Below are 21,695 nucleotides of genomic sequence, written 5' to 3'. Positions count from 1 at the left end.
AAACACAGTATCTACAACAATTAGTAATACCGTATACAAAGAGCAGAGCACAGAATTTGGACATGGCTATGCACTTCCGGGGCCTAGCTGTTGGCCCTCTATCACGTCTGTTGAGCCCAAACGAGAGGATACTTGAAACACCTGTAGCTCTTTGGTTCTGTATTTTGACATGCATCTCTAAATGAAGGGGCACTCCAGCAGTTGTATTACTCTTCCATAACATTGGAACATTAGAATACTTGCCGCCTTGTTAACCCCAACATCTTTCTCACTCCACGACCCCAGTTTGCATCGGAGACTTATTGTTCAGAATGCGCATTCTTCAAGCCCAAGTCAAAATAACAATGACATCATCAGGGTTATTTCTCAGATTTGGCCGAACTCCTCCAGTAGTACTAAACATGGCTAGTAGTAGTAAAATCATCTTCATGTGTAAAATCTGTAGAGTGCCCTTTTAAAAGAGTTAGACAAAATAATGAAAAATCTAGCAGTATTAAAGTCAGTTAAAGCTCTATTTTCATAAACTGTTTTCACATGTCAACCACCTGAATTAGAATTAATACAAACATGTCAAAAAAGTAACCCGAGACATTGTCAGCTGTCTGCATTTTTAGGATATTCTAGCATGAATGTGCATTGGCCCAACTCTGTTGTAAGAGAAGTGTTCCTGGCACCAGCTATAGTTCAATCATTTCAAATGGCTTTCCAGGAATAAATGCCCCTGAACTTACAGAGGCTCTGGAAGTAATACCATCTCCACACATCAAACGCTGAGTCAAGTACCTCAGTCAAGATGGAGCAATGCAGGGATTTACAGTATAGCACACTGGAGATTGTTGCTTAGAGACAACAGTGATTCAGTAAAACCAGCAGGACTGCTGTTTTTCCCCTTTTGCTCTCAGGATGTGTTCATTCAGTGGGCATATGGACATGTTCACATAATAAAGTATTTTCTTGACGAGTAATCTTGTATAATGATTTATTTACTGTTGCAAATTTGGAGCTAATTTGCTAATTTTACATCTCTTAATTGGCATTACTCTCGAGCCAGTTTTTACATATTCAATTGGCTTCAGCTGAGGCTCAACTGATTAGCATTGAGGCAACATGAATCCCTGTCTAACACCCGGCTCAGAGCCATCTTCACGAGTTAAGTGAAAGGTGTGCAAGTTATTTAGTTTTAATCAGATTAGCTCCATTGTAAACAATAAGCACTTGACGCAGGATGACAACTGTACCAACTTTGCAGGACCCCGCGGGGGGAGGCAGGTGTCACTCCCCACCTCGTGGGTCTGAATGACGGGGAGAGAGTGCTGTCTGCCTGCGGGGCTCGGACTGTAAGCGCTATTTTGAAACGTGCTCCCCCCTCTTTCTCCCCCCTCCCTCCCTCTCTCTCTGTGAACTAGGGGAGAGGCAACACACACACACACATACACACACACACACACACACACAGCTGCTCGGAACCATGACAGAAGATGACGGATACAGTTGTCGCGGAGGGACAAGTCAAGTTTAGAGATGGAAAAAAGGTTAATTCCGCCAATATTCCTCTTCTTTTTGAGCGTTAAAATGTCTTTCCATACATAAGGGCCAACGGCAGGAATTTACTTTGTCATTTTTGATTCTTTACAAACTTCTCCACAGTGGAAGACTCGGTGTGTCGTCCTTAGGAAGCCCTCTCCGGTCGCAGGTATGTGGCAAACCACTTTTATTTGTTGCTATCATCTTATTATTACCTCTCAAAATGTGCACATCTATAGCCTACAGCGACAGACAGTTCATTCATCGGTATCATTCAGCACTAATCCCGTCTGCTTTTCTGCAGTTAAACTAATCACAACTTGTCAATTGGTCTCTTGGCTGTGCGCCACGAGAGCGCATAACGCACCATATCCGTGTCAACATGTGGGGATGTCTTGCAATAATAAACCAGCTGAACTGAACGATTGATTTCATTTAATGCCTGTGTCTTTCAAGTCTGAATATTAAAACTTTTTTTGCCAGTTGGGTACCAGGTTAATCACTTGAAAGCATTCCAGTTAAAAACGTAAACTGTGACATTTCCACACTGTAACAGAGGTTTCTCTCTTCAAGCGTGGCAGGAACAGAACGCAGCATGTAAAAACAGAATCGAGTTTCACTTGAGATGCTGTGAGGACAGACACTGTGCCTCTCAACACACGTAAACATGTGGCCATGCAGTAACCTATGGGTGTAATGTAGGCTACTCTGCTGTGTGTGTGTGTGTGTGTGTGTGTGTGTGTGTGTGTGTATGTATGTTCATGTGTGTGTATTTATGTCTTTGCTTTCACCACCAGCTGTGTCAGTGGATCAGTTCATTGTTTTCGGGTTTGTTATCACAGCTGTGCCATAAACACAGGCAGGCATGCAGCAGAGATTACAAAAAAAGTGACTGTTGTTGTTCTACATTCTGCTATTAAGCACAAAATTGACTTTTAAGCCTGTCCATCCTCAAAGCTCTTCACTCTGTTTCTGCTTCAGACTGTCTGTCTCTGCTGGTGTATAAGGAGAAGAAGAAAGGGAAGGAGAAGGGCAGCGGCCACAAGGAGAGGCTCAATGTAACACTAGAGGTATGTTAAGCTGCAGCAGACCAAAGGCTCGCTGCTTCTGATCTCAAGTGCAGGTGGAACACACTGGTGGGGCAGCTTTATTACAGCTCTTTGGTGCCGGTGCGTCACATGCTTCCTACGGCTGTCACATGTACAGGGGGTAGACTAAATGTAGATGTCACACGGATAGATAAGGACTTGAGGTGGGTCACAAGTAGACTGCTAGTAGACTAACAAAAAGAATACAGAATGAAAAAGAATAATAGAAATCCAATCTCAGTGTAATTTACTCTGCTCCCTCAGGGGATCTGTGGCGTGGAGCCTGGGCCTGGGTACGACGGGGTATCCTACACCCTCTCCATCCTCTGTCTGGCTCAGACGCTGGTCCTGGGCTTCAACAGTCGAGATGCCCTGCTGGCCTGGGATGCTCACGTCCGCTACAGCCTGGGAGAAGGTCAGTGGTTTGGCCTAGTGTGGATGTCACAGTCCTGGGTGCTTGTTCAAGGATGTGATGCTTGTGCAAATGATTCATGTACTTGATTCAGTGATCTGCAGTTGAATAACACACATTAACCAATTTAGCTAGTTGTTTTGTATCGGGTTAGTTTTTGTGTTTGTAAGAAGAAGAAGCAAGGATCTCAAAGAGTTGCAAAATGCTGAAAAAGAGGTTGTTTATTTGTGGAGCAGCAGTACTAACAACCCTCTTATAGAGAGGTATTTGTTTCAAGGGTTGGAAGGTTGGTTCAGTAGGATCTAAAATATTACGTAATCAAGCCTTAAAGCGACACTAGATGCTCCATGGCACAGTTATTATTGTCCGTAACATGTTTTGAAAGACTAAAGCCTGAATGTGGTTATATGCATTCACAGTAAAAATACATAAGGTATGTACTGTATATGTAACTGTTGGGATGTTAAGCAGTGTTGCTGAAAAACACAGGGGGTCAAAGAAGTGACAAGTGGAGTAGATACAATCTGTCTTCCATCACTCCGGTCTTTTCAAAGTGGTTATCTGAGGGACAGATAATGTTTTTCCCCCCATGCTGTTTCCAAAGTTTGAATTTGGGTACGCTGGGTCTTAAGGTCCACATGTAAGAAATGCCCAAATACACTGAATCCCATTTTATATATATATATACAAATTATTCGACTTACTTTATTATTTTAAGTTTAGTATAGTGTGCAGTGAAGCAAGGTTTTTAAGAACACAACACAAGGGTAGTATTTTTGTTGTGCCCCTCCTCTAGTTAGCCGTTACAGGCTTCTCCTGCACATGAAGAAGTTTGCAAGAAGAGTAAAAAAGTCCACTTTATTCAGTTGCCAATTACCCTGCTAAATTCTGCACTCTTTTATATGAACTCATCCTGCATTCTTGATACAGTCCCAGACAATCGGCCCAAAAAAGTATGAAACAAAAGCTTTGTATGTGCTGTTAAAAACTCTGGCTTTCAATTGTAAGTTTTCAGTGGTACACTTAAATATTATAACTTATTATAACTTTCCCTATTTTAACTTGTGTCATTGAGAAATGTCCTCTCCATTATCATGCATTTTAATATCATATTTAAATAACTTCAGCCTGATTTTTAGCTGTACTTCACATCCAGGCTGAGTTTAATTTGCATTTTCAGTCATGTCAGTACTTATATTTCTAATCATTTTTCTACACGGATAATTTTCCTTCCTCCTCTTTCCAAAATGTCAACTGTGAGATATTTTCGAGGCTCCATACTACCCCTTAATAATATTACAAGTCTCTTTTCTGTTCCTTTATCACATACTTTTATCTTCCCTTGAAACCCACAAACTTCTGTTTTTATGGTACTAAGAGCTCATGTTGAACATATTTCCAGCTTAACAGCAAATCTGTTCTTTCCAGACTTCCTGACTGTTAAAATAAATTCCACATTTAATATTTTATCTTCCGATGTAAAATCCACTGCTAAGAATCACAACTGACCTATTAAAACACAGGTTTTATTACAGCTGTGCTTTCTGTTGCTGATAATGGTTTTACACATATCCACATGCCTGCAGTTTGTCCACAGTGCTGCCGGCCAAATGTTGAAACCAAATTACCTACATTTACCCTTCTTGCAAGCTGTGAATACTTCAAATTGCTGTTAACAGTTTCCAAAGCCTACTGATTCAGATGCCTTCAAGGCAGCATTTGGTTTTACATAATTTCATTATGCTAAAAAAGGCTTGCTTGAGATCAGTAAATCTATACACCAGCAGGATGTTCCCCTCAGCTACATCTTTGAATGTGCAGCTCCCTGTAGGTCAGACTGCACCCAGAGGGGCTGGTGCAGAGCCCTTAGTCTGAAGGTGAAGCAAAATCAGCTCACTCTATTAAGTTAAACTCATTTTATATGAAAGTGCTTTCTGTAAATATTTTTAAATTATAATTCATTTTTGTCTTGTCACTTTTTTCTTTCTTTTTTTAAAGCTTGCCCTGTTTCTTTAAGCCATTACAAGAGACAGTTTGGAAACCACAGACACTCAACTTTCACTCTCCTCTCTGTCTCTCTTCTTCTCCTTCAGTCCACAGGTTTAGTGTCAATGTCGAGCCAGGTACCAAACTAGAAAGCGGCCCCGCCTCCCTCCACCTGTGCAACAACCTATTGGTCCTTACCAGAGGCGTCCCGCCTGTCGTCATTGGCCAATGGAAGTTGTCTGCGTTGCGTCGATATGGTGCGGTGACAAATGGCTTTGTGTTCGAGGGGGGGACTCGCTGTGGATTCTGTAAGTAATTCCTGGACTGAGAAGGTTTTACTGCAGTGTGAAATCAGTGGCCTGCATTCAAGAAGGGCAACACTTCAACACGAATAGCTGGATAACAGCTTTAGGCAATGCAGAGTATCTCACAGCCTTCACTCTGTTGTTGTCGTTGGTGTATTTGTGGCTAACTGATCAAACCTAGGGTCAGTGCAATTTCTACCAGAGCTACATTAGAGCTTAATGGGAGTAAAGCAAATATCACTGGTAATACCATATTTTAATGGCAGTATTTAAGAATCAAAGAGCTTCTTTCTATGTTCCCATTTTACACTAATATTCAATTCATCATTGACAGCACCAGTGATGAGACATTTGCATTTTGCATCATCAGTGTGATTTGAACCTCCTAAACACTGATGCTCTTCTTACATGCAGTATATATTTGCATTCATCTTGGAAAGCATACAAGTGGAAAAAACAACATTTTCTCACTCAATGAACATTGAGATTTTAGTTGCTCTTTTCCCGTATAAATGGACAATTCTACCTTTTTTCATAGATACCCTTCAATATTGAGAACTTGCTTGTAACTTACTAAACCGGTAACTCTGTCAATGTGAAATACTAACACTGCAGCACAGTTGTCTCATTCCACTTTTTATAGGGCTTCCCTTTCATAAATAAATATATCTCTTCATTTCTCTGTAGTGCTTACAGGTTGCAAGATCTGTCATTTAATGATATAAAAAAAAACCCGATTTATTACAGGTCTTTATATAATAAAGATCCACATAAGTTAATTACTAAAAAATGTAAATGAAATACTATGTATGAACCCACACACTATACGCCTCCCTACCAAATAACGTGGCGTGTGTTTGTGTAGTTTGCCAGGGTTTAGGTATCGTCTGAATGTCCTGTTGACATGGGCATGAATGTGAAGAATGAGAGGCAGTTTTATGTTTTTGGGTTGGGATGTGTGTGTGTGTGTGTGTGAGACACATGGACAGCAAGATAAATGTCTAATGGGACAGTGTTTAAAGTGTTCATTGTGGGAATACTTAACTTGCCAACAGCTGCTGTTTTCCTGATTTTATTAAGACACCTGGCTCTGTTATATCGTGAGACCTCCTCACTGACTTTTTTGTTTTAGTGGTGTGTTAGTGTTAAGAGAAAGTTTCTGCACTTAGTGAGGCTTGTGTGTGTGTGTTTGTTTGTGTGTTTGTGTGTGTGTGTGTGTGTGTGTGTGTGCAAACCCTCTCATGGCTCCTACAGGAATAACCCTGAGGGCCAAAGGGTCTGGTTTCAGTGTTTTCATGGGCAACATCTATAAATACCACCCTCCCCTGTAGTGGTCACTTAGCCAATCACATAGCACCTGCTAGCTGGACTGCTAATCACAGTTTTCTCCTTTAAACTCATCTACATATTACCCAGCAGCCTCAGAGGCAGTAGAGAGAGGCCCTCTTGGCATGGTGCAGAAATAGAGTGACAGAAAGAGAAAGATGTGCGAGTCAAATCGACAAGTGACATTCCTTGCATGAGTGCCGAGTGTTAGCTTACATTTGTACATGTTTATTTGTATTTGGCGAGTACATGGTAGACATACCAGAGCTCTGCAGTGATTCTATGGAGTGTTGTTTGAATTCACCCAAAGCAGACTTTATTTTGGGTAATAGGATTATTACAATAATAATAAGATTCTGACTTGTGTCTACTATTTGTACATTACCCCAAAATCATTGCAAAAACATTTCTGTGCACTTCACTCGAAGCAAATGCAGTGCAACATGGCTGATATGCTGTATTAGCATGCTAAAGTCTGTCCTGGAGTTCTGTTGGACCATGTAAAGCTGCTGTGTATGCACGTTTAGTATGTATTTACAGGAGAGAATCAGACCATGATCATTGCAAAGATGTGCAAACGGTTCAGTACTATTACGGTATAATATTAGGTTGCACTTTTTTTGGCACTGTACTTTGAACCGAATGACATATTAAGAAAATGCTCCTTTACCCTCTCGGCTCCCTAATTTCCCTTAAGGCCTCAAGCAAATCAGAAGGCCAGTTTGTTGGTCGTCTAATGCTGCTGTATGAACATATTTCACCCTTGACTGCCACCGTGCTCTCTGCTGCAGCTGCACTTTGAAAGTCAGCTGTGCCTCGGACGATACAATTTGCGGCTGCAGAGTTGTAGACGTACACCGCGGTGACACAACAAGCCTTTCTACTGCCATGCCGTGCAAAGACGTTTACTCGGCACTAATCGGTTCAGCCTGTGGGCTTTTGCACACACTGTATCAGTGTGAATCGTGTATATAGTGATATCTGTACTTCAGCTCCCGTCCAATGTGATAATGAAACCACGGTGTTCTGTAATCGATGATGCTTGGGGCAGAGCGGTGTTTTAGCTAGACGGATATTTTCTGACTTATCAAGTCCACATGTGTTTCTGTGTCACACACACACACACACACACACACACACACACACACACACACACACACACACACACACACACACACACACACACACACACACACACACACACACACACACACACACACACACACACGGTTTCAGAGCAGACACAGTAATAACTGATCCTTTGCAGAGGCCGGATGGCCGTCAAGCCGATCTTGATAAAAGCAACTTTAAGCTGACTTGCTCTTTCCATGTCCCTCAGCAGGCACAAACACACACACACACACCTAATATTGTAGTACAGTATCATATCAATGCACTTGTGAGGTAGTTTTTCTTGTGTAGAGATTATTACATGTTATAAAGTACTACGCAGCATTTGCTACAAAGAAACTTCAAGCCAAAACAGCTGTCGTCCTGCCTTTGTCTCATTACTCTCCGACAGTATATGACATTAAAATGACTGTAGAAAATTGCCTACGTGGAGAAATAAGATGAACATTGGTCCCTAGCAGGCAGAGATTTGGTTTGCCTGTTAAAATTTGACAGAAAAGCTTCTTCTTTCTCTATTTTGTATGATTTATTACTGCTGCAATATGAAAATAAGATCTGCTTCTTTCAAGATGAGCTGCCATGCAGCTGAACTCAGCATGTTTGTGAGAAATGAATGAGGACCAGGTCCAACAAGGCTTCTTAGTGTTCATAACAGATAAAACATAATAATTGGCATTCAATGAAATGACTAAAAATTAAGAAATAATTTATTTCATGACTACAAATCCTAATGATTTTCTTTCCAGCCATATCTGGTGAAATAAATATTTGTGCATTGTCCCTGTTCAATTAACAACAAAATTAAAGTGTAAGATAAATGACTTTGTGTAATCTGAAAGCGGACGCTCATATACAAACCCACAGAGACGAACAGCTGCATCGGGATCTCTCTTGAGCCAGCAGTGTTTGGTGCTGTAATTGAATTGATGGTGATAAGATGTTAAGTTGTTTAGTAAACACCATAGAATTGTCCACCGAGTATTTTTTTATACACGATATATGAGCTCTTTTGTTGTCGTGAAGTGGCACCGCGCAAGGCCAGAGTTGCAAGGCTCGTAACCTTGTAGCTGAAACACTTTCTGACGTACTTAAAACTAGATTCATGAAAGGCCAGCTTCTCAAAAGTCTGTCTTTCAGTTCAGATGAATCATTTGGATTAAAAAGCAGAGCATCTTTTTATTAGTTATAGTTTTTGTGAGTTCTATAGTTCACTATGTATATTCCGAGCTTTCACACAAGCATCACCTCAGCTTGTAGCCTAACGGTGATATTATCCGTGATGCTATTTTCATACTGCATCTGCTCCTGTTGGGACTCGAGAAAATACTATAAAATACACAACAGCTAATGAAGCTAAGAGTTTTCCATTACATTTAATGCTCAGTGATGATTCGAAAGGGAAACTCTTCATTTATTCACTAAATGGAAATGTCTTTAAATTGTCTTTGGAATTGTCTTTAAAATCATAAATGCAAACTTAACTTTCAGCTCTTTCAGTAATAAAACAACAAACGTTTTTGAAATTTGTAAATTACATTTAAAGCAAAGAAACTGAAGACTGACAACTGTTCCTGGGGAAAAAATGTTTTCAACAATTTCTACTGTACTTTCTCAGCAGTTTTTTTTATTGGCTGCAAACTAATTTCCATAATAACAGATACATGACACTTGCTTTGTGGCTGTCTTTTCAATAACGCGGCGATGTGAGGTTGTGATGTTTCGACATCATTTTTTTTGCAGACTCATGGCTCTGCGTGGGTTTGATAGCAGAGTGGGGGCTGGATTGAGTGTTTTATGTAACCTTTATAAGAGGCTTGTTGCTGATTCAAACAGCCTTGCCTTCACAAAAGCTTTCTGGCTCAAAGATGAGTTTACTCTATATTTCATAATTTACCACACTTCATGCTGTTTGCTGATAAAATATTTTTTTCTCATCCATCATAGGCGTATGTCTCTCATTCATGATGATGTTTGTCTCTTTCCCCATCCATCTTCCAGGGGCTGGTGTTTTCTTTTTGTCCTGTCCCGAAGGAGAGCAGATCAGTTTCCTGTTTGACTGCGTTGTCAGAGGCATCACCTCCAGCAGGAGGCCTCATGGCCTGCGACCTGCCCTGCCAGGTTGGGCATGCACTCACTCACGCAAGCATGCACGCACATGCATGTAAGCTTTTAAAACACAATACATACACAATATGCCTTCAAACATAAATGCCTATATTGGCAACACTGTTCTGAACTAAAACAATCCATCACGTTGGTATGGGACTTTGTGACCTCCATTATAAAGGTTTACCGCCTGTTTAGTGTACATGTTTAGCATTTGTGTCAGGCGCCATGCTAACGGAAACACCACGTGCTTAAAGCCCTAAGGGTTACCGTGTGGATTAAGGGGTCATGCCTTTGTGTGTGACTTGTGTGCTTTTGCAACGGACTGCTAATTTCCCAGGCACTGAGACCATAAATATGTAGACAGAGGGTTTAATGACAGTTGGAAAGAGAAAAGGACACTTGCCAAGGATCTGACAACTAAAACACACACACACACACACACACATATATCAGGATCTGGTTTTGGACATATGCCCTTGTGAAGAAACTTTTAATAATCGTTCAGTTTAAATTGGTGGAGACTTGATGCCATCATGGAGAAAGGTCACAAGTAACTCCTTTTGACTTTTTATTGTTTCGTACTCTACAAAAGGGACAAGAATAGACCTTCTAATCTTTATTTTTCCGACATTAACTACTGCCAATATTAAACAGCACTTAACATTTTTGCAGTCAGTCATCTAAAATGAGGCTATTTTGACCTGGACACCGTTTTTAAATCTATTTCCTGCATACTGATAGATTTTAACTTTCCTGTCAGTAAGTATCAGTAGAATAATTCATATCTTGCTTGTCAGGGAGTTCTCCACTTGCAGTTTTGTATTGCAGAAGGACTCAACCCTGAAGCTTGTTTTCTTTAACATATAGATTGCTCACTTTGTAATCCAGATCCTAATGATCAGTATGCTTCAGGAGACATGTTGGTACCTGCGATGCGTTTTTATGCCTCTGTGCCGCCAATAGCCATGGCCGGAGACATTATGTTTTCGGGTTGTCTGTTCTTCCGTGTGTCTGTCTGTCTGTCTCATACTGAAAGGGGCACCTCAGGAACACCTTGAAGGAGTTTATTCAAATTTGACAAAAATTTGACTAAAAAAAGAGGACAAACTGATTAGAATTTGGTGGTCAAAGGTCACTGTGACCTCACATCAGTCCCATTCTCACGAAAGTGATTGCTGTATCAGCTGAGTAAGTAAAATCTCTGAATCTGACTGCTGAGAATATAAGAAATAGTGTAAATATATAAATGTATATGGTGTGTTTTTCACATGTTGCATGGTCAACAATTAAAATGTCCTGAGTAAAACTTCCGCCTCCCTGCAACATTTGTCCTCGTGTCTGTCAACCTGCGTCAGCCTGCTCTGAGGCCCACTGTAACCCTCGGCATTCAGTGCTGTGAAGCAGCTATAATTAGCGTAGACCAGCTACGTTAGAAATGTTAGCTGACACCTCACATAGCGTAGTGAAGAAACTTGGCATCTGCACGTTAGCATTAACTCCTGCACTCCAGAGGCAGAGATCCAGGGGTTAGGTTGTTCACACCTATACACACAAACACCTTGACCCATTGCAACGTCCACGCATGCACACACACACACTGTGTATATATAGCAGGCATTAAGTGTGTAATTGGCAGGGTTTTACACTAAAGTGATGTTCAAACAGATAGCCGAGGCGCGTGTGACCTCCTGGGAAGAGGTTCAATTTACAAGTCTCACACGGCAAACCTCTTAAAGAAGAGGCTGAAGCTTACAGTAGCAACTTAACGACTTCTGCCGTAATATTTTCTGGTCTGGATTTGTGCCATGTGTATTTCTGAATTATTTCATTCTAGGACACTAAGGTTTTCACACTTTAATGACATAAAGTGAAACGTGAATTATTTTTATCTACATATACACCATCAAAATTACAGTGGATTCATTCACTCCAAAGCCTATTTGGACCACAGTCAAAGCAACACTTTCATTTTATAATGTGATAAGTAAACAATTTCTCACATTAGCTGATAAATAAAAAATGTTCACAAAACTCAACTTGAACTCCCCCCTTTTACTCAGTGATTGTGGAAATTGGTTTTAATGTCATCAGCTGTGTGCATACAACTGGGTCATCGTGTCTTCATTCTCTTTGCTCACACACTCTGAAGGTTGTGTGTTTTTGTGCCCTTGTTGTGTTTCTGCATGCCTGTATGTACTGCAGATCCCAATGCTGATCCAGTGTCAGCAGAGGAACGTATCAGCCAAGAGGCGTCAGAGCTGGAGAAGAGACTCAGCATGTTGTCTCAAAGCAGCCTAGCGAGCAGCACAGGTACATTACACTGTTACCTTCACTTTAGGATATATATTGAATATGTAACTCATGGGCTCTCTGTAATGTATCAGATGGATAGTATGCATCATTTTAGGGCCTTTGGATATTTGATGAACGTTTTGGGATTTCTTGTATGCGTCTGTCATTGCAAAGGATTTATCCCTGGTCTATATTTATGAGGACCTTCTGTCATAATAATGTTTGTATGAGTCAGAATTGTGAACTGCAGTGGGTCAGAGTTCCTGTGTTATTCTTTTTTGCTGACTAACTTTAAAGCTCAGAGAGAGTTTGGGAAAAAACAAGAAACAAGATTTCTGACTTCACTGCATAGAAAGGTATGAACCGTTAATTAAAAACTGATTTCACAGGGTCATAATATTTTGTATCTAGAGCCTAAATATATATGTATGAATCATTAAATGTTCTTTGTATACAACTTTGATGTTGGTGTGTTTGTGTTTAGATTAGTTAATAAATTACTTCGTCAGGCTCTTAATAACTTTCTCGCCCTCTTCAGCTTCCACTTACAGCTTCAGCACATCTGTCGCCGGGGACGACCACAGCAGCATCTCCAGCTCCTCCTCCAGTCAGTCGGAAGCAAGCTATGGAAGCAGACTTCCATTTTGGGTGGAGCCGTTAGCTAGACCGCACCTCCCTAACGAGACAGCCTCGAGCTCGTCCACACTGAATGCTTTGACCAATTCCGATGACCGGCTTTACGCTGCCGTGATGGGAAGTCCGGGGACTCGTCCGTCCTCCACCCAGCTGCATCCTCGTGGGCTCCATGACAGCGGGCGGCAGAGCTCATTAGACAGTGGGATTGGGATAGCAACAGGCAGTCAGTCATCTTACTCAGGGAGCTTCTCCTCATATACTGGGAGTCTGGACATGGCCAGCCAGGGAGGTGACGGGGAGTTTGGCTCTGTGGCCAGCCTACCTGCTCTGCCGCCGCCTCCTCCTTCTTCACCTCCTGCTGTTCCTCCCCCGCCTCCTCCTCCTTTTCAGTCCACACTTACCCCAGAGCACAGTTCTGCGACCCCCTCTTCCTGCCCTTGTGTCTCCAGATCTTGCTCTCGTGCGTCCCAGAGGAACGGTGACGAGTATCAAATCCCCAGCCTGCTAAGACTGCGGTACGACACCCCTAGGAGTCTGCTCAAGACCCTGTCCCTGGGGGAACCATCCATCCATGAAGGCCCCCCTGAGCTGAGCAGGTACAGCAGGAGCAGTGGGGACGGATGGGGTAGTCAGGGACAAAGGTTAAGCAACATCCCCACAGGACCCAGCGCTCAGCGTCAGGCCATGATGCAGCGCTCGCACTCATGGGGCAGTGAGGGGACGCCCTCTGTGGACAGTGAGGGGAGGTCCACACCTAGACCGCTTCTGGTCCCTGGAGGCCTGGTTTGTGGAGAAACACAGGTAATGGTATTCTCACTCTCTGACAATACAAAGCAGATGTATTTATGTGATGTAGGACATTTAAACCCCTCTTTAGAAATTGGAACACAAACCAGTTGTACATCACACACATATTTATTTCAGTGTGACCAGAGAAAATGTGCTTTTTCATAACACTAGAGAGATTTTCACATAATAATAAAATACAATCCAAGAAAACAGATTATCTTCAGCTCTAGTCGTGCCTTAGCACTATAGAGGAATTCTCAGACTCTTAAGTTTTGTTTCTGTGCTAACATTTGCATTAAGTAAGTTTCTTAATGAAAGAAAATGTTCATGCTAATCACTTACTCCGGCCTTTGGGTTTACGCTCAAAGATACTAATTTCAAATTTTTTTATCCTCTCATAAATAAATGGTAACTTATAAAATGGGATTAGCTCCTCGGTAGAATTGTGGTTTGGATGTTATAGAATGAGGAAAGAATCAGGGTGAGTGATATCGCTGGGGTTACCAAATCGACACCTGCTGTCACAGATGTTGAGCTCTATTTGAGTGGAGACACTGCTGTATATTCCAGTTCATGGAAGAAACTGGGTTTTTTTGCTCTCACCAGGCAATGTTGAATGTACTCTTAACTCCCAGGGACCTGTGGTACTGTGGGGTTTTAGTATGTTACATCTGTTTGATCCTGGGCATATATTTACCTTTAATATGGAATCAAGAGGCTCTGCACATTTCGGTCCAGTCTTGGGTTTTCGATAGTGATGTCAAGCTTTAGGCCACTAGACCTTCATCAGGGGGACCTTCAATCAAGTTTCACTGCAAATCAACTACCATATTTCAGCAAACACAGAGGTTATGGGATAATATTAGTCCCGTGCAAATCAGCATCTCTGTGATTTGGGGTTGTTTAAAAAAAAGTTGTTTTGATTTTATCTGCTTTTTTTTGGCCTCTTTCCTGCTTCAGAATTATGGAGGCTGAGTTGGCAATCATAAATGAAAGCATTTTGTTCACCCCACATAGTGATTCAACTTGAGTGTCTCTTCACTTGTCCAATGCTTGTTTTTCTTCTTAGCAGCTTGAGTGAGGATTCTAAATTACATGAGGTCCCCTGGTAATACTAGACCCAGTGCAAATAGGGCTGGAGTGTCTTTTAGTCAGTCTTGGTGAGGGTCTACTTTTCTAGAGTTTTCCTCTGTTTGGCCTTTTGTAGTTTCAACTTTTGCTCTTGCCGTATTACATAATTTTGCAGTGTTTGTCACTGATGCACCAACAGTTCAAGCAGCAATTATCTCCTCTCTTCACATACACACGGCTACTTGCAATTCAACCTAAAGATTCAGATGTCTGCCTTTTGTCATTTGTATTTATAGCCAATGCCTTCAAGGCTCTTTGGGAAGATGAAAACACTGTGAAATGTTAAGCTGTGCTTGCTGCTGCAGCAGGAAAAAGGATACATCAACATGATTTCAGTATGGAATATACTTGCTATTCTTTGATTCAAACTGGGGGTCACTAGCATCATAAACCATTCCTACCACACTTTTTAAGACCATACACCGGCTCATACTGTACTAATGTTTAATATGGTAACTGCTTAATATCACATGCCTCCTCAGTTTCTTGTCTACGGGCAGTTTAGCCTCCAGTCCAAGTGACTTGGCATGTCTTTGGTCGAACCACTTCAGAGTTTGGAAACATGGTGAGAGGATTCAAATAGCAAACAGAAGTGACTGTGAATCAAAGTCAGGTCCTTCTCATTATGAGGTGACAGTGCCACCCGCTGAGGCACTGGACCGCCAATATAGAAGAAAAGAAAACCTGTTAAAAATGACGTGTTAGTTTCCATCTAACACCTGTCTAGAGCCGGTGTTGTTTTTCCTTTGAATAGTTTGTCTGAAACCTCAAAAGCCCTCAGAAGAGACCTCTCCACATTATGTCTAATTAATTTTCTGTGGGGTTGTGAAAAGCACTTCCCTCTTGTAGCGAGTAAATTGTCATCAGAGCAGGATAGGAAGCAGCATGTCTTGTGGTTTCTGACAGCTTGTGTAGGAGTGTGTGTGTTCATTATACGAACGAGAGAGAGAGAGAGAGAGAGAGAGAGAGAGAGAGAGAGAGAGAGAGAGAGAGAGAGAGAGAGAGAGAGAGAGAGAGAGAGAGAGAGAGAGAGAGAGAGAGAGAGAGAGAGAGAGAGAGAGAGAGAGAGAGAGAGAGAGAGAGAGAGAGAAAGAAATATGTGCCAATGAGTAGTGATGAAACCCGACAGAGACCCTGAGAGGAGAATCCTATTGTATGAAACAGAAATTACTTTTCTTTATTCATCATTCCTCGACCCTGAAATGTCGGCGGTTCAATGTGGCAAAAACTACACATCCTTCGTGTCCGATAATGAGACAGTCCACAAGTTGTATTATGTACCTTGAAACAAACCGTATGACAAATAATGTTCCTGATGCTTGAGCTCGCTGTGTTATTCGCTGCTGTGGGCAAGAGAAAAATGGTAAATTGGGACACATTGTCCTGGTTTCTTATCTCTGAGCCAGCCACCCTTTTGTCCCTTGTCTACCACCTCTAAAAATATCACCTCTGTCCTTTCGGCTCTGTATCAACATTTTTTTTTCATGTCATGCCCTCACAGTTCCCCAAATTGCTCCTTTTCTCCTGATCAATCCGTTTCAAAGCTTCTCTGTCCTGCTGCTTGCAATATATCTATCAAAACTAATTTGTTACGGGTTTGAGCAGTTGTAGTTGTTTCCCTTGTAGCCAGTAACAAAGTTGAATGTTGCAGTAAAAGCACTTACACCTTCCTCGACAATAACATCTCTTGTCTCTCCAGTGCAGTCATGGTTTGGACAACTACATAACACCAGAGCAGTGGTGGTCAGCGAGGAACAGATGTCTGACTCAGGTATGATTTTATTTGCCTATTAGTTCCAGGTCTGGACCATAAAAAAGTTTTTTTTTGCTTAAAGCTTAACTGTGTAACATTTGAAAGAAGAAACACGCATTTTTCATTTTCAAATGAAAAAACACCGTTGCTTTTAAATAATCTCAGAGGTTTTACTGTTATATGTATGATCTTGTATGATCAGTAGTTAACGGTGATTAATATTAGCAAACTTGCCTGCTAAATTTAAAAATCAATGCATATCTATAGTTGAGGGATTGCATCCACATGGGTCTCAACATTGCTACGGCTGAGGTTAGCACCTAACAGCACAAACTACGGAGTAAACTTTGAATATAACCAGAGGGTAGGCATTAGGCTTCTGTGGCAGCGGCGTGGGTTGGGACGGCCCTTTAACTTTTGATTGGTTTGCCCGTCCCTTCCACAGTCTCTAGATAACTGGGTGACGGGAATGCACCCGAAAGCTGTTGGGTTTTCTGGCTCATAGTGGTTGGATTGCGGGTGGGTAAAATAATGCATCATTAATGATGAAAAGCAGTAAAACAAACAAGAGAAAAGCCCCGTGGGCCCAACACTCGCAGGGATTAGCATTGGGGTCCTGTGCATTGTGCCTCCATTGTCGACTGGTAGGAGTTGTGTTCGGAAGGTCATTGGTGCCTGTCGTGGTGGTAACCTAAGAAGTGGTTCCCATTTATTAAAAGGGAGAGCGGAGAGTGTGCTCAAATGAATGGGGTATCAACCTGCTCAGCCTCCCCAAGATAGTTTATTCAAGGGTGCTGGAAACGGTAGATCCAACCGATTGTCAAACCTCAGATGCAGGAGGAGGGATGCGAGTGCTGTCCTGGTCATGGAACAGCGGTCCAGCTCTTTACCATTGCAGGTCTTTTCAAGGGATCAAAGGAGTTTGCACATCCAGTCTTCATGTGTGTTGTGGACTTGAAGAAGGCTTACAACCGTGTCCCACAGGAAGTCCTGTGGGTGTACTGGGGGGAATACTAGGTTCCCGGAGTTGTTGCTACAAGCCAAGTCAAACACCTTTTCAGTGGGTGTTGGTCTCCGCCAGGGTTGTCTCTTGTCACCGATCCCGTTTGTGATTCTCATGGACAGGATCTCATGGTGCAAGCGAGGGAGATAAGAGTTTCCGGTTTGGGAACCTCAAAATTGTGTCTTAATGATGTCTCTGTAGGCTCCTTCAGACCGTGACCTACAGCACGCAGTGGGTCTGTTTGCAGCAGAGTGTGAAGTGATTAGGATGACAGTTGAGTGTGGGAGTGAGTCACTGACCCAAGCGAAGGAGCTCAAGTCTTTTTTACGAGTGAGGGTAGAATGGAGCAAGAGATGGAACGCGAAGCTCTCAATTTAGCAGTCCCTCTACGTTGCGTCCCTCACCTATGGTCATGATCTTTGGGTACTCACTGAAAGAATGAGATTTGCGGATACAAGCGGCCCAAATAATCTTCCTTAGTACGGTGGCTGGACTACTCCCTTTAGAGGTTTTCCGGGCATGTCCAACTGTTTTGAGGCCCCCGGGTAGACCCAGTACACCATGGGAAGAGATTATAAATCTCTTCTGTCCTGGGAACGCTTTGGGGTTCCGCAGAAAGAGCTGGAAAGCGTTGCTGGGAAGAGGGACATCTGGAATACCCCGCAACCCGGCCCCAGATAAGCCTGAAGATAATGTATAATGGATGGAGTTTGAATAGTAATATAATTCAATACTTTCATATCTAAACATCATGATTAATATATAGTTGTTTGAGGTCCTTTTATTTTGGCCCCCGGGCCCAGGTTGCCTACCTTGCCCAACAGTAAAGTCTGCCCCTGGTGTTTTTACCGTGAACCAGACTATAGGCCTAATTACTGGTGGTTCTGATTGTGAGTTGCCACAACTGAGGTGTGTGACCCAACTATGTCATGGCAGGTGTACAGCTAAGGAACCAAGGAAGCACAGTGTTACTTATGTCACAGGTAAAGATGATGCCGTTCTTAAATCAACTGACGAAAGAGAATGTCCATGACTGAGCGAGTGTGCGTCTCTGTGGCTAATCTCCCAGTCTACTGCAGCAAACTGCATACTTGTGGGTTCCCAGTTACGGATGCATGCTTAAGGACCTCTCTCAGAAGTTATATAACATGACAAAAGCATCAAACAAGCTTGTTTCTTAAAAATAATGCACTGTAAATAAGTTTTTCAAGACAAAATCTGAAATCATGTTTTTGTCATTTTGTTTTCTAGGTTGCCAACTCTCCATCAGTCCTGTCACCTTCTGCAGATACACAAGGTATGTTTGTATATACAATTAGTGAACTTGGGTTGTACTCGGTGGTGGGAAGTAACTGAGTACATTTACTGAAGTACTGTTCTTAAAGGAGACATATGTAATATGTTTGCAAAGCAGTGTTTTTCTTTGTTGTTAGACAACGTTGTATCGGTACATTTCGCTGATATTACATACTACATCATATTTTCCTGTAGTGTTCACATTGTTTTATTGTAATAATCTGAATACTTTGCTCCCAGATCGTTTTCTCTGTGTGAGAGAGGAGCAGGATGAAGCTGGTGATAAGTTAGCGGGTCTGAAGAGGTCGATGCCCTCTTTGCCACCCTCTGCCCCTCCACCTCTGCCTATTGCACTGAGCATGCATAGGCCAACATCAGCCTGTGGTAAGAAAATCACAGAATGTCTGTTTTTGACTCATTTGTCTTGGTGCTTTTATGTCTCCTTTGACCTTTTTTTAGGACATTTCTTTGCTGTTTTTATGAAATACTATATCATGACTTCATTACATTTTTATTTTTTTTATTTATTTCTAACTCTTAATGGCATACTATACTGTCATACTATACTCTGACTTTATGTTGCATACTATAGAATTATATATATATATATATTTTTATGAAATACTTGGGTTCTATTAACGGACTACTATCCTTTTAAGACTTTTTTGGACATGCTATACTATGACTAGTCCAATCAAGAGTATCACTGCTTACATATTGGAACTTGCTGGTGTGGAATCAAATGGGCAACCAGCTTAACAGCTAATCTTTTGGGATTTTTCTTTAGGTATTTTCCAGTCTGCCCATGAAGCTCCTCCGTCTGTAGCCCTGGACACTCGGCTCCATAGGGACAGCCTGGTTAATTATGTTAACATCCCCATTAGCGCCCTACCAGCTACAACTCACGGAGAGCTTCTCTACACAGAGCTGGACCTGCAAGAGCCCATCTCAGCGTCAGTTTCCAGTGTGTACAGTGCTTTCAGAGGTAACACTATGCAGCTCTGCAGACACAGTAAGAACGGCAACATCTGCGTGTGTATGTGTATGTATGTATATATATATATATATACTACCGTTCAAAAGTTTGGGGTCACCCAGACAATTTCGTGTCAATTTTCAGTTTCTTCGCAATTTCTCGCATGGAATAGCTTCATTTCTAAGAACAAGAATAGACTGGCGAGTTTCACATGAAAGTTCTCTTTTTCTGGCCATGTTGAGAGTATAATCGAACCCACAAATGTGATGCTCCAGATACTCCTATGTAGATATTTCATTAAAACCAGACGTTTCCACCTAGAATAGTCATTAACCACATTAACAATGTATAGAGTGTATTTCCGATTAATTTAATGTTATCTTCATTGAAAGAAACAGTGCTTTTCTTTGAGAAATAAGGACATTTCTAAGTGACCCCAAACTTTTGAACGGTAGTGTATATATGCTTTATTTACAGATGTGAAGAAGGGACTGTAAACTAAATGGGGAAAAATACTTTATTCATGAAAAACAGACATATCAATGACATTTTTAGATTCTGAAAATGGATCAATTTACACAGTTTAAACATTAAAATTCTAAGCTGTGAATTTGCAAAATAAAGCGAAGATCTTTAAGTAGTTTACTGTATTTCCATTTAATGAATGGTTAAGCATTATATTCCAGCACTACCAATGAAGTTAATCCAGGGTCAAAGTAACTGAACAACGCTAGGTTACCGATCACGTAACGCAAACGTCTTTCCTTCTCTCCCCCTTTACCACCGATTTCCCGACCAGAAGAGGGCTCCATCAAGTACGCCCACCTCGACATCACTGCCATGGAAACAGCTCAGAGAGTGGGGGCGGAGCATGTTCGGGGCAGAGAGGACAGGCTGACTCAGCTGGAGAGCAGGCGGTGAGGGCCACCAAACTGACACTTCAAAATAGTTTTCCATCTCCTCCGTAAATAAGCTTAAGTGCTTAATTGCAGTTGATCATAGCAATCATTGTTGTACTTAAAACACAAAAGTTATGCCAGTGTTCCCACCAGCCGTCCATCCCACTATAAATAACAATAAAAGCCTGCCTCGGCCTCTTTTAAGAATCACTCAGGTGATTGTTATAAATAGCCTTAATCATAAGGGAATGGCACTAAATACTAATGTTAACCACTGATAATATAGGTATGGAAAAAGGATTGACAACAGCTGTACTTGTCAAGGTGGAATGTACAAATACATTCTTTTAACATTTACAGACTGAGATCAAGGCCCCCTTATTGCACAGACACCTCGACTGTTCGACAAGCAAACTGGGGAACTCGCCGTTCCACATCTGAGCTCAAACGCACTCAATTGAAATAAGCATCTTAGCGACACTTTAGGTTCAAATTACATTAATCCAGACCCATGTGGCCCAGCCAGCCAGGAACACTATTCATCATAATAATCAATGACACTGCCGACTGCTGCTGGTGGGAATTGATGAATAGAAAAGCACAGTTTGTTCTAAATTCTCCAACATCTGGCACTAATGTTATGAGTAGAAAAACGTAACCAGAAATAGCACTACAGGATTTGTAAATATTAACTGTTTTTATCTGTGCCAAGACAATGAGTGATATTTAACTATATATTTTTTAAATTTTACTGTTTGTATGTTGTTGGCACCTGTATCTTACACATTAAAGATTGCTGTTATCTTTTCAGGTTTCTGTGTTTCCTTGCTGAATCTGCACTTTCTTCATTTTAAATTGATTAGACGATACCACAATAATTCAGCAGACTGAGGTACAAATTACTACAGTAGCAACACCCTATCTGATATTGCATTTGTAACTAATGACAGAAGGGTGTGGAAAATATGAAGTACTAGTGCAGTCGGTTGGCTGTTCCCCTGAATCATCCCTCAGCAACTAAACTCCATCACCTGATTAA

At 41.6% G+C, this 21,695-nt stretch overlaps 1 protein-coding gene across 1 annotated transcript; it reads left to right on the top strand.

Annotated features, from left to right (window-relative positions):
- Positions 1–1,478: 1,478 nt before the first annotated feature.
- Positions 1,479–20,681, top strand: dok7b (docking protein 7b; the record flags this gene model as incomplete). The annotated part of the gene is made up of 13 exons (XM_079159954.1): positions 1,479–1,532; positions 1,648–1,693; positions 2,506–2,594; positions 2,877–3,027; positions 5,118–5,318; positions 9,771–9,890; positions 12,084–12,191; positions 12,712–13,610; positions 16,429–16,500; positions 18,737–18,782; positions 19,022–19,165; positions 19,569–19,766; positions 20,557–20,681. 13 exons carry the CDS (start codon positions 1,479–1,481, stop codon positions 20,676–20,678), a joined length of 2,250 nt encoding a protein of 749 aa, XP_079016080.1. The 3' UTR covers positions 20,679–20,681.
- Between the last annotated feature and the right edge of the window lie 1,014 nt (positions 20,682–21,695).

The sequence above is a fragment of the Pholis gunnellus genome (assembly GCF_910591455.1).
Source record: "Pholis gunnellus genome assembly, chromosome: 5".
Classification (NCBI taxonomy): Eukaryota; Metazoa; Chordata; class Actinopteri; order Perciformes; family Pholidae; genus Pholis; species Pholis gunnellus.
Note: the sequence above shows the minus strand (reverse complement) of the source record. Positions and strands in the feature narration are given on the sequence as shown.